A 16,845-nucleotide genomic window follows, 5' to 3' on the forward strand; every position below is an offset into this window, starting at 1 on the left:
CGTTAGTAAACAGGGCGCAGGCGTGAAGCGCGGTTCTCACTGCTGGCACGGCCCGGCGACGCTGTGTAAAACGCGCTCGATGTGGTGAGCGTCTGCCCACCGCGGACCGTCCGAATCGCACCCGCCCGACTAAAGAAAAAAAGCCGCAGTTAACCGTAATTGCAAAAATCCTGGTTACTCTCTCCCTCTGAAGGCTGAGCCGATCCCCGCCTCTCTCCGCGGTGTAATTCAGCGGTAATGAGAACGTCCCTCAACCGAGCGCGCGGCGTCCCCGTCCACTCCCCCCCCCACCCCCGCGCGCGACAATCAAGCACGCTTCGCCGCCCGCGTTCCGTTTCCCGCGATTAAGCTCGCGTTCCGCGCCGCACCGCACCGCCGCGGTCCTCCCCTGCAGCCTGCGGCGACGCTAGCCGCTCCCGCCAAGAGGAATACCGCCACAGACGTCCCCCACTGCCGCCAAACGGCACAGGCAAAAGGAGGGCCAGCCCCCACCGTTTTCGGTGAAAAAAAAAAACCCCACAGAAACCAGGACAAACAGGAATTAAAGAGCCACGGGCTTGATTAGAGGCTACGGAGGAGGCCTCTCGTTAGCCCCGCCCCCTCCTTCTTCGGGGGAGCTCTCTGACGGACCCCAAGGTGGGGCAGGGGATGTGGGGGACATGGTGCGTGACATTATGGAGGGGGTGTGGGGGGGGGGGGGGCAGCAAGTGGGCCGTGTAATTGCGTAGGCTCATAAACGGGGTTTGTCTGCGGGCCCCTGGTCAGTGGCCTGGGCTCTGGGCCTGCAGGACTCGAGCGAGTGACTCTGCTGCTGTAACTCCAGCCAGATTGTCTCCTGCACTGAGCTCTGCGGCAGTTTCCCGTACAGCTACCCCTCCAAACGCCCCCCCCACCCACCCGCAGCGCACTCTCATACAGGTCCCCTCCAACGCCACCCCCCCCCCCATCCTCTCCCACTCTCATTGTAACAAAATAAAAGCAGGGAAGAAAAACGAGCACCGCAGCGGGCAAGACAAAATTAAACAAACCCTACACAGGCCGTTGTAGAGCGCCGTGCGTTAGAAACATTCACGTAAGGACATAATAAATAACGGTTGCGCTGTCGGTGTGTGAGAGGGACGGACCACGCTGGGGTCAGGATTATATCGGAACGGGGGGTCGAGGTCAGGTCAGGGTCATCTGAGGGTCAGGTCAGGTCAGGGTCGGGGGATCGGTCGAGGGGCCGGTCAGGATTGCGGTCAGGATGCGGTCAGGATTGCGGTCGGGACCGGGTGCAGCCGGGGCCCGGGCGTTCTCACCAGTTGCTCTTCCACGTGTGGCGAACGTGCGGGTCGTGGATGCTGTGCTTGTCCGCCTGCTCGTCCAGGAAGTCGAACATGTACTTGATGGCGAGGGGCAGGGCGCTCCCGCGGTGGGCCGTGCTGAAGATGGTCTCGAACAGGTCGTCCACGAACTTCTGCAGCGTGCCCTGTGGGAGCGGACAGCAGGAGGTCATGTGACCGCAGGAGGAGAGATTTCACCACACACAGAGCTGGAGTGATTTCTACACTTTACACGCAGCGACAGTGATACGCACTCCTCACACACACACACACATTACACACACACACACACAGAACTGCGCTGACACACACAAACACGCCCACGTACATTATTTACACACTGCAGAGCAGTAGTTTCAACAGCGTTCTGATACGTTCAGGGTATTTTGCACAGGCACCGAAGCAAAAGTGATCTGGATAAATTCACGTAACTGAACCCTGATGGAAAATTGCTCAAAGCAGGGGGACAAAGCCACCCTATGCTAACAGCTACATCCTTTTCTCTCTGCGAAATGGGCTGACAAGGGTCCCATTGTGAGATTACACAAAGGGCCATTTCACGCTCAAAATTTCCATGTTAGCATATTTCTTCCTCTTTGGTGCGCTAAGCGGTACGCTGCCAAAATTGGGGTAGTTTAGCGAAGTTGCGCCGGCCCTGCGTTCGCCTGCATGCGCATGCGCATGTGTATGCGTATGCGCATGCTGAGGAGCAACGCGCAGGGAGCTCAGGTGCGAACCTTCCTCTTTTTTTTTTAAACGGGAAATAGTTGCGTTTCACAGTTCACTTTAATAAAATCAGCGAACAGAGGCACAATCTCTTAAGCAGCTTTGTGCAGGGAAGGATTAGCTCCCACACTTCGCCATTGACCATAATTTGATTTAATGCTGTGGAGTTTCAGGGTGAGGAGGGGGGGGGGGGGGATCTAATCCACTTGTAAAAAAAAAAATGAGATGACATAATGCATAGTGAAAACCAGAGGCCTACTATCTACTGTGAGCTAGAAGCATGGTCAGGCCAGGTTTGTACGACAACAGCAAAATACAATCACTGTTCCTTCTTCAAAGAGCTGGAACTGGGGAAAAAAACACGAATCTTGTTAGCTGACAATCACAGGAGTAATTCTGCACTGTCCCACATTTCTGATAGAGCTTATCGCTCTACGAAGATGAAAATACATATTTCTCCCTCTCGCATGTCCCCCTCTGCTGTCGCGCTGGACACCAAGGAAACGCTAATATGAAAATAAAAAAATAACAAAAAAAAAACCTCGACAGGTTTCGTCGAGCCTCCCGCTGTGCGGGCGATGACATCATCAGCTCTTTCCCAGAAGAACGGTCAGTGAATGTACGCATCTGACCATTTGTCTCATTTGGCCAACTTTCCAATAACAGCCTTTCCAAAAAAAAAAAACGCAACCGCTCATGTTGTCCAAGCTGCCGCTGACGCCGTTGTAAATACGTATAATAACTTTATTCCGCTGCCAAGTGAGCATTAACAGCTCTGTCAATGTAGCCGGGTCCCCTCCTCCGGGCCACGCGTCTCCACGCTCATAAACCAGGACGAGAGAGAGCGAGAGAGAGGGAAAGAGAGGGAGAGAGAGAGAGAGCGAGAGATAGAGAGAGAGAGAGCAGGACGAGCGAGAGAGAGGAGGAGAGAGGAGAAGAGAGGGGAGAGGAGAGAGAGAGCGAGAGATAGAGAGAGAGAGAGAGAGAGAGCGGAGAGAGAGAGAGAGAGAGCGGAGCGGCGGTGACGGGTGTAATATGCTGGGCGTCAGAGCGCGCTCACAGAACCCGCGGTATTTATTGGCGAGGTGAGAGCCAAACGCAGTCAATTACGCCGGATCACGCGATCATTTTCAAAACGAAAAGACAGATCGGAAAAACTCGCGATACCGCAAAAAAAAAACCAAAAACAATCTGTCTGAAATAAATAAACAGATAAATAAATAAAGAGATAAATAATAAAACGATGTGACGCGCGCTCGCTCTCTCGGGTCGGGTAATGACGGGGGAAATTCGCAGGGTGTATTAATTACACGCCCTTTCTCAGGCTCCGCCGCGTCCGCTCTCTCTCTCTCTCGCTCGCGGCGGACGCCATAGAGACCGGGGCGAGCGACAGACGGCAGACGTCCCGCCGACGCCTCGTCGCGGCTCCTCGGGCGAAGCCCCCGTTCGTGAGATCTAACGAATCTCGCCGCTCGCCCCGTTTCCGTTATAACGTCATAAAATGAAAAATTTCGACACGACCGGGGCGAACGGGTTTTCCGATCCGCACGTTTTCTGCGGACGAGCCGCGGACGAAAGCCCGGACGGCGAAAACCGAGGCCGAGCGGCGGACATCGTCCCCGCGCTCCGACGAATTCGTTAATTACGGTTTCGTCCGCCGCACGCCTGTCATCTCGTCTCTGCACGAATCCGAATGGCACGTTTAAAAAAAGAAAATCGAATCTTTTAGGCGCGGTTTTGCGATTTCCAGCTAGCGGGGGGGGGGGGGGGGATCAAAGTCATGATTCCCTTCAGACCAAATGGAATTGCTCGCTGAGCGGAGTCACACTTGAACACCGGACGAGGGGACAGCTTAATTTTAAAGGCATTTTCACATTTTACGGGAGCGCGTCTGCAGAAATACACGTGCCCCATCTGCAGGCTTCACAACCCTGCAGTCTGCCACCCTCAGTGTCAGGCGCTACGCAGGATGTAAAGCCTCACCTCAGTTTCCCTCCGCAAAGGCTCATGGGACATGCTGGGAACAAGCAGCATCTGTTTTGGACCCAGCAGTTTTGAACAGGCTGGGGGCGGGTAGATATGCAAGTAGAAGTTATCGACACTGTGAACCATGAAAAGGTTTTTTGAAATATCCATCCATCCATCCATTATCTATACCCGCTTATCCTTGGGCAGGTTCGCGGGGGGTACTGGAGCCTATCCCAGCATGCATTGGGTGAGAGGCAGGAATACACCCCGGACACCGGCAATAACAGTGGCGATTTGCGTTTGAACTCCAGCCTAGCGACCTCCCCCCCCCACCCTTGCCCTCGGGCTGCTCAGGAGGACTCACCTTGGTGGCCAGCAGCCGGGTCAGGTAGATCTCGGACACCATCTTGCTCCCGCGGTCGCCCTCCTTCTGGTCGCCGTGCTCGTGGTTCTTGACCAGGTGCCACACCTTGACCCCGCTCTCCAGGTCGGGCGTGATCATGGGCGTGCGAGAGCGCAGGCTGTCCGGGCTGCCCGTGTACTTGATCATGTTCTCTGCAGGGGGGGGGACACGGGGAACAAGGGGCGGGGACAGCGTTTCAGAAACGTGGGCCTAGCTGAAAAATAGGCGCCGGCCGTATTTCCATGGCAACCACCTTGTTTTCAAACCCAGCTAGGGGTTCGGTTTTTTTATTTTTTCGTTTTTTTTTTTTTTTACCCGCCGAGCATTTTGCCGAGCGGTCCAAGCACAAAGCTGAAATGAAATATAAATGTTTAATGACGGCGGTCTGTTAAGTTCGTATTCATTTTTAGCGAGCAACCCAAGGTATGCTCGAAGACACAAAATCAAACAGGTGTCAGATGCAATGAAATATTTATAGTCCAGACAATGGTGAGAGCGGCAATGGCATTTAAGGAGAAATAAAGGTCAGCGCTTGTTTGCACAGTGTGAAAGGAATTGATCAGCGGCACACTGCGCTCGGGGAAAGTCAAAAAAGAGAGAGAGAGAGAGAGAGAGAGAGAGAGAGAGGGAGAAACGCTGTTTTCGCCTGGGCCAACGGTGGAGAAATCAATCTCTCCAGAGACAGGGAGGGGCCGCCCTGAGGAAACCGGGAGATGATGTACGGAGACAGAGAAAGAGGGAGAAAGAGAGGGAGAGAGAGAGAGAGAGAGAGGGAGAGAGGGAGCGAGACAGAGAGAGAGAGAGGGAACAGCGGAGGTGTGGCGGGGCACGCTGACTTCCTGAACCTGACTCGGGCCTCTCGGCATGATGGGAAATAGTGCAGGGGGGGGTCACAGCCGGAGATTGCCCCCCCCCCCCGCCCTCCCCTTGTGTCTCGGGTTATTGAGTGCGTCATATTCCAGCGAGGCGGAGTAATTGGGTCTGACGGATTCCGTCGAGCAGAAACAGGAGAGGAAGGGAAGGCGTGCAAACCCACTGCCGCCGCCGCCACCGCCGCCGCCCCTGAATCCGGTCAGGTGCATCGCGCCTCTCTCTCTCTCTCTCTCTCTCTCTCTCTCCTCCCCCAAACCAAGGGAGTCGGGCTCTTTCTTCTCTTTCTTTCTTTCGCCACCCCCGGCCATTATTTATCCAATTTTCTTCTCTCTCTCTCTCCAGTCTCTCGGTGTCCGTCCTGAGAGTTCAAAATGGACCCCCCGTGCCCCCCCCCACCCCCCACCCCCACTCCCCCCCCCCCACTCCCCCTGTTTCTTGCGCTGAAGTGCTCGGGCCGTTTGAAGTTCATCGCAGAGTGAAGTGAAGTGAGGTGACGTGTGGCTGCTCCCCGCCTCCCCCCCCCTGCTTTAAATCAATGTGGAGTGCAGGTGAGAGACTATGGAGATGCGCACTTAGCGCTGCATTTGATGTTGCGGGAGCGCTCGTGGCTGGAGCGCCGCTTTGATCCCGCGGTTCATCAGGTTAATAGACTTCTGAGTCCGATGGCTCCGTTCTGATAGAAATCTAATGAGAAATCCGTCCCTCTCAGAAACCGGGGAGGGGAGAGAGAAGTGCGTGGCGGCTAATTATTATTTTGACCCTGTCGTTCCCGTTACCCTGTCGAACCGGGCCTCGGGTTCTGCCCGGCCGTCCCAGAAACCCTGTCGTCGTATTTACCCCATTTCACTCCCTCACCCGGCTACTGTCGCCCCCGCTAAACGTGCTGTCCGAGTTCTAGTCCTGTCATCTCCGTTACCCTCCAGAAGAGGGACGATGCGAGCCTCGCTGCCAACTTCGAACTGGCAGGAAGAGGAGACGTCCGTGACTTTGAGAGAGGGGTGACCGCAGGGGCACGTTCGGCGGGAGTTTCGGTAATCGGTGCGGCTCGTCTCGACGCGTCGAAATCAAAGACGTCCAAAGTGGCATCGGCGAGGTGGATATCGTCAGCGAAAGGGCGAACAGCGAGGGCGAACAGCGTCCACGCCCCCCCCCGGTTTCCGCGGCGTAATTTCAAGCGCGAGGCCGACCGGGTGAGCCATCAGCAGCTCAGCCGGCCGCGAGGTTCCCACCTGGCAGCGGCCCGTTTGAGTTTCAAAAACGCGGGTGTGGGGCCAACGCTCTATTAAACAACTCAACATTAGCGTCTCCATCTCTCTCCACGACCGGCGCACGGCAGGGCTCCTGGCAGAAGAATGGAAGAGGAAGAGGATGGAGAGGAAGAGGATAATGAGCGCGATGCCGCGCGAACGCGGAGACGCTATTATTTCAGAGTCTCAGGAGAAACGAGCGGAAGGAATAATGGCGGCCGCCCCGTAAGCTTGATTTAGCGGCTTCTCGTGTCTCGACAGCGCGACGCGGGCGCTCCTTATTAGAGAGAGAGGAGACGTCGGGCCTGCGTGCAGAGCGGCTGCCGCGCCGGGCCGGCGCTACCTGCCACCGGCGGAGGTGTTAAGAGAGGCGAGCGTGCGCTGCCACCGGGGGGGCGAGTCGAAAGAACGGACCGATTTACCGAATGTGTGTGCGTGTGTGTGTGTGTGTGTGTGTGCGTGCGTGTGTGTGTGTGTGCGTGCGTTGTCGTGTGTGTGTGTGTGCGTGTATGTAGTGTGTGTTGTGTGTGTGTGTGTGTGTGTGTGTGTGTGTGTATGTGTGTGTGGTGTGTGGTGTGTGTGTATGTGTTGTGTGTGTGTGTGTGTGTGTGTGTGTGTGTGTGTGTGTATTGTGTGTGGTGTGTGAGTGTGTGTGTGTGCTGTGTATGTGTGTGTGTGTGTGTGTGTGTATGTGTGTGTGTGTGTGTGTGTGTGTGTGTGTGTGTGTGTGTATGTGTGTGTGTGTGTGTATGTGGTGTGTGTGTTGGTGTGTGAGTGTGTGTTTATGTGTATGTGTGTGTCTGTGTGTGTGTGTGTGTGCATGTGTGCGTGAGAGGATGTGAGAATAGTGTGTATGATTAACTACTTAAATATGTTTGTGTAAGTGGGTCTGTGTGAGTGTGTGTATTGCGTGGGTGCAGTAAGGGTGACAGGCTGTGTACATGCCTCTGTATGTGTGTGTGTGTGTGTGTGTGTGTGTGTGTGGATTTGAGCGTAGTGTGTATGATAGTATGTATGCTGTTTGTGTGAGTGGGTCTTTGTGTGTCTGTGTGTATTGCATGTGTGAGGGTAGTATGGGTGACAGGCTGTGTACACGTGTGTGCGTGTGTGTGCATGTTTCTGACAGACTGTGTGAGTATTTGTATGTGTATGTGTTGTTCAGCGTGTACACGTGTGCCATGCATGTGCCTTTTATATTGGGTGTGTGGTGTGCATGTGTCAGTGTGAGCCTGTGTGCATACATGGCAAGCTGAGAATTTGTATGCGTATACTGTAAGTGTGTCAGTATGTACATGTGTGCCATGTATGTGTGTGTTATACTGGGCTTGTGTGCGTGTGCGTCTGTGTATGTGTGTATGTGTGCGTGTGTGTGTGTGTGTGTGCGTGCGTCTGTGCGTGTCTGTGTGTGTGTGTGTGTGTGCGTGTGCGTCTGTGTGTGTGTGTGTGTGTGCGTCTGTGTGGTTGTGTGTGTGGTGGTGTGTGCGTCTTGTGTGGGTGTGTGTGTGTTGTGTGGTGTGTGTGTGTGTGTGTGTGTGGTTGTGCGTGTCTGGTGTGTGTGTTGTGTGGTGTGGCTGTGTGTGTGCGTTGTGTGTGCGCGTGTGTGTGTTGTGTGTGAGTGTGCTCTGTGGCCAGTGTGTGGGGGTGTGTGTGGTGTGGTGCGGGTCTTGTGTGTGGTGGTGTGGGTCTGGAGTGCGCTGTGTGTGTGTGCGTGTGTGTGTGTGTGTGTGTGCGTGTGTCTGTGTGTGTGTGTGCGTGTGTGCGTCTCTGTGTGCGCGTGTGTGTGTGCTTGTGTGTGAGTCAGGCTGTGGCACAGATGTGTGGAGAGAGTTGTGAGGATTCCTTGGCAGAGACTGGTGGGAATGGAAGCCCTCGCCTCGCCTGGCACTGGCTGGCACCAGATCTCACGCCCGCCAGATCTCTGGCTGCCCTCCCTCCCCTCAACTTCTGTTCCTGAAGGACAGATCTGCCCCAGAGAGGTAAATCTGACCCCAGATTCTAAAATCCCCTTCTAATGGAGGCCCTCACGACCGCCCCTGTGGTGAGCAGTCTCGCACACACACACACACACACACACACACGCGCGCGCGCGAAAGCAGTGCCAGGCGTACCGTATTTGCTGGCAGACGTTCTGGAGACGGTGGAGTTGTTCACAGAGTTGTAGGCCATGACCTGCTTAGGGACCAGGGCCACCACAGAGTTATCGGGCACCTGTGGAGACGGAGAAACATGGAGACACGCAGGGTCAGAACAACAGCTGAGCCAGCTCCCATTCCACTGAGGGGGGAGGGAGCACTAGCATTAGATGGGCGTAGAGTATGCAATATACTGGTGGATTCGACAGGCCAGCAAAGTTGTATTTAACCCTTGTCACAAAAAAGCCACAGACATGCTAAAAAAAAAAATGTTAGTCAAAAAGAGACACAGGCTGGAGGAGTGTGGGTGCCTCGACAGACAGGGAGTGGTGTGCAAGCAGGTAGACAGACAGGGCTTGTGTGGTTAAACAGACAGGGAGTGTGCGGTGAGACAGACGGGGAGTGTTCAGTTAGACAGGGAGTGTGCAGGTAGACAGACAGGGCGTGTGTGGTTAGACAGACAGGCAGTGTGCGGTGAGACAGACGGGAGTGTTGTTAGACGACAGGTTAGAAGACAGGGGTGTGAGGTAGCAGACAGGGCGTGTGCGTGGTTAAGACAGACAGGCAGTGTGCGGTGAGACAGACAGGCGTGTGGTAGACAGACAGGCATGTGTGGTTAGAAGACAGGCAGTGTGTGGTTAGACAGACAGGCAGTGTGCGGTGAGACAGACAGGGCGTGTGTGGTTAGACAGACAGGCAGTGTGCGGTGAGACAGGGAGGTCAGAAACAGGTGTGTTAGAAGACAGGAGTGGTGACAGCAGCATGCGTGAAGGCTTTGTGCAGTGGGGGGACATCTGAGTGTTGCTTCGGTTTGCAGCGTAATGGTTCCCTGCAGAATATGAGCCATTTCACTCAGGAGAGAGGGAAGGTCTGACAGGAGCAACGCCAGCCTCCAAATACAATCAGGCTTTGCACATCTCTCCTTTCGCTCTCATCTCTCTTCACACTCCCCCCCTGCACCCCCCCCAGCCCCCCTCCCTCGCTCTCTTCTTATGAAAAGAGGAGACTGCAGCTATGAGGCTGGCTACAGCTGCTCCTGCACTGACTGGTCACCAGTAATGACCTGAATAGCTGAACATCAGACTCACCGGCCACTTTTCAAAACGGGTGCATGTATTCCCCTATGCTTCAAACAGACCTGTGGCCTGATTTATACACAAGTTTGCTTGCGATGGTAATGCAAGGTAAAACTATATATGCCAAATTACCCTATATTCTAAAACCCCATGGGTTTGACTCCTGGATCTGAGGAGGGTATTACTGTTCTTCTCTCTCAAACGTGATCTCATATTCCCCGTGTAACAGATCTGTGAAATTATGCTACAGTACATATTGTGAAAGAGAGAAAGAGCGAGAGAGAGAGATGGATGGATGGATGGGGATGTATATCCATCTGGAATACATCGTTTAAGCCAAGACACCTTTCACTTCACAGAAAGCAGCAGACGAAGACGGAATGATATCACAAATATGAAACGGAGGATAAATTGGATGTGGCTCCATGTATGCTTCTGTTCATTCCTTCAGGGACACGGCATCAGCAGGTGGGAAATGCAGCCATATTCCAGGCGGGGGAAAAGATGAGAGGCGAGTGAGAGAGAGAGAGAGAGAGAGGGAGAGAGAGGGGGAGAGAGAGAGAGAGAGAGAGAGAGGGAGAGAGAGGGGGAGTGAACCAGAGGGAGAGAGAGAGAGAGAGAGAGAGAGAGGAAGAGAGAGGGAGAGAGAGAGAGAGAGAGAGAGAGAGAGAGAGAGAGAGAGAGAGAGAGAGAGAGAGAGAGGTAGAGAGAGGGAGTGGGAGCGAGAGAGACTTTGACTTTTAAAACCCCGTTTTTTATTAATCACACAGTCTTAATCAAAACAAAACCCCAACCAAACAGAAAAAAAAGAAACCAACTCCAGTCCCACACACAGAAAAAACTTAAAACTAACACCACTATCCCCGTGTCTCCTATTCAAACCTTCAATTCTAGTGTATTGCCCACTACTGCACACAGGACCTGCTGAAAACACCACTTATCCTTAAACACAGGCAAATCATTCATCAGCAGATAATACTCAAACTCCAGCCGTATCCTTGCTCGGAGCAGAAACCGCAACCACATTAACACCTCTGTTGGGCCTGCTCCCCTTAGCTGGTGCTTCCGGGTCACCCATATGGCCAATTTGGCCTGGCCCAACACAAAATTGACCATCTGAATTTTCCCCTCATATTCTTTGAGTAAGTCATACTATAGATAAATAGACATTCCCCAAATTCAACCCCCAGTGAGTGCAGTAAATTCTTTAAAAACTGAAACAGTGCTACCAGTCTGGGACAGTCTAGAAATAAATGTTCTACAGTCTCCTCCTGACCACAGAATATACAATTCTGGCTGATACCCGGATCAACTCGGTTCAGGAAACGGCCTGTGGAAACTGTCCTGTGGAGTATTCGCCACTGTAGATCCCCTGACCTCTTCTGCAAAGGAGGCTTGTACAGAGTCCTCCATGCAGGACTCAAATTGCCCGCAACAGCGAACCTTTCCGCCCACTTCGAGGCAGGCAGAGACGCGAGAGAAGCTGCGTGTGTCACTTTCACACACCACTGATACAGCAGCTTCCTCGGCGCCTCCCGGACACAGACCACCCCCAGGCCCTCCCCCCAGGAAAGGTCCTTGAGTGGGCTGGACTGAAGGTTGTATCCAAAGTTCAGGACACAAAACTTCTGAGCCAGTCAAACCACCTCTAGCCAGTGCCTCCTCCACCACCTCCCGCACGTGAGGATGAATACAACTGGCCAGGCCGCCCAGCAACCTGTCACATCTCCTAACAGAGTGGACACCCAGATCCCTTGCCAACTCCACAGCAGTTTTCCAGCGCCTGTTCTGAATGTCCAGAAGATGGATGAGTCTTATTACCCCACCTCTAGCAAAGGTGTGGAGGGACAGTCCAGACTGTAACGCCGCTTCAGGAAAGAGGGGATTAAAAAACAGACACTCCTGGAGCACAGAGTCCCTTGTGACTGCTTCCTCCCGCCCCTCTACCTTCAGCAGCCCCCAAGCCTTGAGCATGCTGCAGTAAAAACCAGGGAGCCCCTCTGTGCGGAGCCTGGAAATGTCCATTCTGAAAAGCTGCCAATCACAGCCCAAACCCCCCACCTTCCTCAGGAAAAAGAAGGCTCCTGGCCCCCAGCTCAGCTCAGCAGTATACAGCAGTCTCTTGGCCGCCTGTAGCCTAAAAGCCGCCACTCTGCTGCAGACGTCGACCAGACCCTGCCCCCCCTCCTCCACAGGCAAATACAGTATTGCTGGGCGCAGCCAGTGGTTCCCGCCCCAAAAAAAGGACAGCAACTCTGACTGAATCCCTTTCAGTAGTCCTGGGGGAGGATCCAGGCAGGAAAGTCTATGCCACAGCATGGAGGCCACCAGGTTGTTTATCACCAACACCCTCCCCCTGAATGACATCTGTGGTAGTAACCATCTCCACTTTGTCAGCCGCGCCTTGATCCTGTCCAGCATCCCCTCCCAGTTTTTCAGCATGCTCTGCTTACTCCCTAGGAAGACACCCAGCACCTTCAAGCCTTCCCTGCCCCACTGCAGGGGCTGGGGAAGCAGTGGGGGGGCGACCCCCTCCCACCGCCCTGCCAGGAATGCTTCACATTTCCCCCAGTTCACCTTAGCATTAGAGGCTTTTTGAAAGACCTCTAAACTTTCACCAATGGCATCCACATCCTGTTGGTCTTTTATAAACATTGTGATGTCATCAGCGTAAGCGGACACCTGTACCCTGTGTGCAGGCTGAACAGCAGTGAAAACCATGCCGGTAATTTTCCGTCTTACCATGCACAGCAAGGGCTCGATTGCTAGGGTATAAAGCATCCCTGACAGTGGACAGCCCTGGCGAATCCCTCGCAAAATTGTTATGGGATTGCTAAGAGCATTGTTCACCTTCACCAGGCTTGTTATTTTATTATACATGACCTTTATTAGATCCATAAAAGAAGGTCCAAAGCCAAAAGCAGCCAAGGTCTGGAACAGGTACCCATGATGCACTCGGTCAAATGCTTTCTCTTGATCGATGGAGAGTGCCCCCAGATTGATGTTGAGAGCCTCACATAGAGACAACACATCTCTGATAAAAAAAATGTTATCGCAGATCATCCTGCCTGGCACAGAGTAGGACTGATCCTTGTGTACTATGTAAGATAAACTCTCACTGAGCCTATTTGCAATGGCTCTGGATAAAATCTTATAATCGGTGCATAACAATGCTACCGGACGCCAGTTCTTTAGGTCTTTTAAGTCCCCTTTCTTTGGCAAGAGTGTAATTACTGCTCTCCTGCAACTCTGAGGCAGCTCGTGGTCCCTTACAGACTCTCTTACCACCTCAAAAAAATCAGGCCCAATCACCGACCACAATCTTTTAAAAAATTCCGCAGGCAAGCCATCCAGTCCAGGAGTTTTTCCCGGAGACATCTGCCCTACAGCCCGAGTAAGCTCCTCCAAAGTCAATGGAGCTTCCAGGAGAGAAGCCTGCTCTTCGGGCAACACCGGGAGATCCCTGTGAAGCCTGGCAGCCTCACTCTGCCCACTGAGTTCCGGAGTAAACAGGTGGCTATAGAAATTAAAAGCCGCCTCCAGCATCTCACGTTGGTCATGCACCTCCTTCCCGTCAGCCAGCCTCAAACAGAGCATTCTCCTGCTGCCCAATGACTTCCTCTCCAAATTGAAAAAAAACTTTGTAGGACCATCCATGTCCTTATGTTGAATGATCCGGGCACGAACCATGGCTCCCTTAGCCTGCTCCTCCATAATTTTGCCCAAAATGTCTCTCTTCTCTCTCAAACCATCCACTGTCTGGGCATTATTCCCAGGCTTAAAACACTCTCCATACTCAAGATCTCTCTCTCCAGCTCACCCACCCGTTTTTTCAAATCCCCAGTGCTATTTTGTGTATATGCCTGACAAAACAATTTAATGTGCACCTTTCCTAACTCCCACCATTGCCTCAAACTCTTATAACGTGGTTTCTCTGACTGCCATGCTTCCCAAAAAAAATTAAAATTTTCCAAAAACTTACAATCATCTAGCAATTTTACATTAAAATGCCAGTATGATTTCCCAGGAACACCACCTGTGCCCCCCAAAAATAAAGAAATACAAAAATGGTCTGAAAACATAACTGGAGTTATCCAGCTTCTGAGTATTTGATTACTAAAAGATTCTGTACAGTACCACCTGTCGATCCTGGCCATTGAGACCTGATTTTGATTAATTTTTCGCCAGGTGTACTGGCGTGCCACCGGATGCTGTGCTCTCCATATATCAACCAATTCCTGAGCTTGTACAACTCTAGTCAAATTGGTTGCTGAGCGTGAATGGGGCTCCCGTGATTTCTATCAATTGCAAAATTTTCTGTACAATTAAAATCTCCCCCACTATAACCATTCTAGTTGAGTCACAATCCGACACCACTTCCTCCAATTTATTAAAGAATACAGTCTTATCTCGATCTCCGTTGGGTGCATAAACATTTATCAAAACCACCTCCTGTTCATCTATCTTAGCTACAACTTTTAACAATCGCCCTGGGACAAACTCGTCTGATGACACCGTTGTGATATTGTTCCCCGATATCAACACTGCTACCCCAGCACTTGTGTTACTCCCATGGCTAAAAACACTAACCCCTTTCCACTCATTCCGCCACTCACACTCATTCATACCGTCTGCATGTGTCTCTTGAATAAAAGCAATGTTTATTCTTTTTGTTCGATTAACCCAAACAGTTGCGTTCTCTTAGAAGAGTTTCTGCAGCCGTTTACATTTAAAGAAGCTACATGAATCCCCGCACTCATTGATATAAAAAAGCAAAGTGCCGCAAGCAGTAAACGAAACGAGAGAAAGTGGGCCATGTCTACTAGTCTATACTGATCTTCCTTTTCTTCAACAATTTCTTAGCCGCAACTATATGTTTCTTTAGTCTGTATCGCTTTCTATTATCAAGTTCTTCAAGCGTCGCCCTTTTCAACGCGGTTTGAGAAGACATGACAAACCGTGCAACATCGGAAAAATGCTTTTCCAAAACGACGCTCTTTCCTTTCGTTTCATCTAAAAACGACACCAGCCGCTCTACAGAAATTAGTTTCCCCTTACCTCTTAGAGCAGACCCAACCTCGTCCGCCTGGGAGGATTCAGAGAAAAGATCCTCGTCATCTAGGGACATCTCCTCGTCCGGGTCAGCCTCTGTCCCTTCCCTACTCCATTCGCCCTCCTCGGCCGCAGCGGCCACTTCCACCGGCGGATCGAGTCCACCAACAGGCCCACCACCAGCCTCGCCGCTTTCCACCCTAACCATGCTCTGTTCATTTAACAGCGGAGCATCACACCCCTCGGAAACCGGGGTTTCCAGCGGAACCTCCGCTCCTGGCCCTGATACGTCACCTCGTTCCGGGTCGCCAGTCCCGCTAGCTTCCCCTTCACCCTTCCCCACAGTCCCCTGTTGAGCCTCAGCTCCTTGTGGATCATTCCCAGCCCGTTCCCCTGTCCCAGCAGTGGACGGGCCCGGTTCAGGCTCAGGGCCGGCCCGCTCATCTCCTCCCTGCCTCGCTTCCTGCTCCCTAGTACCTGCTGCTTCCCTCTGCGGGCACGCACGTCTTACATGCCCATAGGAACCGCACTGAAAACACTTCATTGACTCAGTGCTAGCAAACACAACGTGATTTATCCCGTCAATTGAGAGATTCCACGCGACATCTATAGCGGAACCAGGTTTATTTAAAATCAGAAACACCTGTCTCCTAAAAGACATTACGTGTTTGACTTTTTCATTTTTACATCCTAACGGGATGGGTTTAATTGCGCTCATAACTTTACCATACCTTGACAAGGCATTTAAAAGCACTTGATCCTCAACATATGGCGGAACATTTGATAAGATAACTTTCGTTACCGGCGAAGACAACGGCAACGCCTCCACAAAACTACCATTTATTGATAAACCCTCTGTAACCACTTGGTGTACGAGGGTCTCAGTTGTAAGAAATACGACAACCGCTTTATTCATCCTGGACGCGGTTTTTATATTCCCATGGCCCACCTTTTCTCCTATCGCAAGCAGACAGTCTTCTACCGACGCAGAATTGTTAGGAAAACACTTAAAACCCTGACTCCTACTAAGCAACCCCATTTTTCACCCGAAAATGAGCTAGAAACAGCTCAAATCGGGGGGAAAAGGGGGGCTTCCTAAACAGTCCTTTCAGTTCCTACAAAACCACTAAAAAGACACACTAAAACAAGAAAAAACAAAAAACAAAAACTCCACCACTATTCCAAACCACACAGCACACTCACACTCCCTACCTGCTTCCTACCCACAATCCTCTGAGAGAGGGACAGAGAGAGAGAGAGAGAGAGGGAGAGAGAGGGAGAGGGAGAGAGAGAGTGAGGGAGAGAGAGAGAGAGGGAGAGAGAGAGAGAGAGAAGGAGAGGGAGGGAGAGAGAGAGAGAGGGAGGAAGGGAGAGGGAGGGAGAGAAGAGAGGGAGAGAGAGAGAGAGAAGGAGAGGGAGGGAGAGAGAGAGAGACAGAGAGAGAGCGAGGGAGAGAGAGAGAGAGAGAGAGAGGGAGAGAGAGAGAGAGAGAGAGAGAGAGAGAGAGAGATCTGCGTACAGGTGCTCCCGGTCTCCCTCTATTCCACACAGGCGCTAACAGGCTTTGAGTGCCTGATAGCTTTTCCTTTTTTTTTCTTTTTTTTTTCCCTAAACCAAGGATAACTCGCCCTCCCCGACCAAAAATGAATTAACTTCTGTCTTCATTATCTCATCTCCGATTCCAATCAGGCCCTAATCCATCCGCCCGTCTCCCGCCCGGCACCCAGGCTCGACAGCGTGACATTTAATTTGAGCACGGGCGCGCACCCCTCTCTCTAAACCCTCATTTGGAGGGCAGCCGGGCTTACACAGGAAATTATTTACACCTTAATGAAGAGCAGGCTATTCCTATCTCCGTCTCCCCATCTCCGCCCCGGGTCGGCCAGACGGATTCCGGCTCGGCCCGAGAGCGTGTGTGTGTGTGTGTGTGTACCGTGTGTGTGTGTGTGTGTGTGTACCGTGTGTGTGTGTGTGTGTGTGTGTGTGTGTGTAACGTGTGTGTGTTTGTGTGTGTGTGTACCGTGTGTGTGTGTGTGTGTGTGTGTG

General features: G+C 52.3%; 1 protein-coding gene across 1 annotated transcript in view; it reads right to left on the reverse strand.

The window, feature by feature from the left end:
- Positions 1 to 16,845, reverse strand: part of plxna4 (plexin A4) — a 291,711-nt gene that overhangs the window by 15,564 nt on the left and 259,302 nt on the right. Inside the window, exons 27-29 of the mRNA XM_064342636.1 lie at positions 8,648 to 8,747; positions 4,381 to 4,571; positions 1,299 to 1,468 (exon numbers count right to left, since the gene is read on the reverse strand). Coding sequence (XP_064198706.1) covers positions 1,299 to 1,468; positions 4,381 to 4,571; positions 8,648 to 8,747 — 461 coding nt within the window. The remainder of the gene's footprint in view (positions 1 to 1,298; positions 1,469 to 4,380; positions 4,572 to 8,647; positions 8,748 to 16,845) is intronic.

The sequence above is a fragment of the Anguilla rostrata genome, chromosome 7 (genome assembly GCF_018555375.3).
Source record: "Anguilla rostrata isolate EN2019 chromosome 7, ASM1855537v3, whole genome shotgun sequence".
Taxonomy (NCBI): Eukaryota; Metazoa; Chordata; class Actinopteri; order Anguilliformes; family Anguillidae; genus Anguilla; species Anguilla rostrata.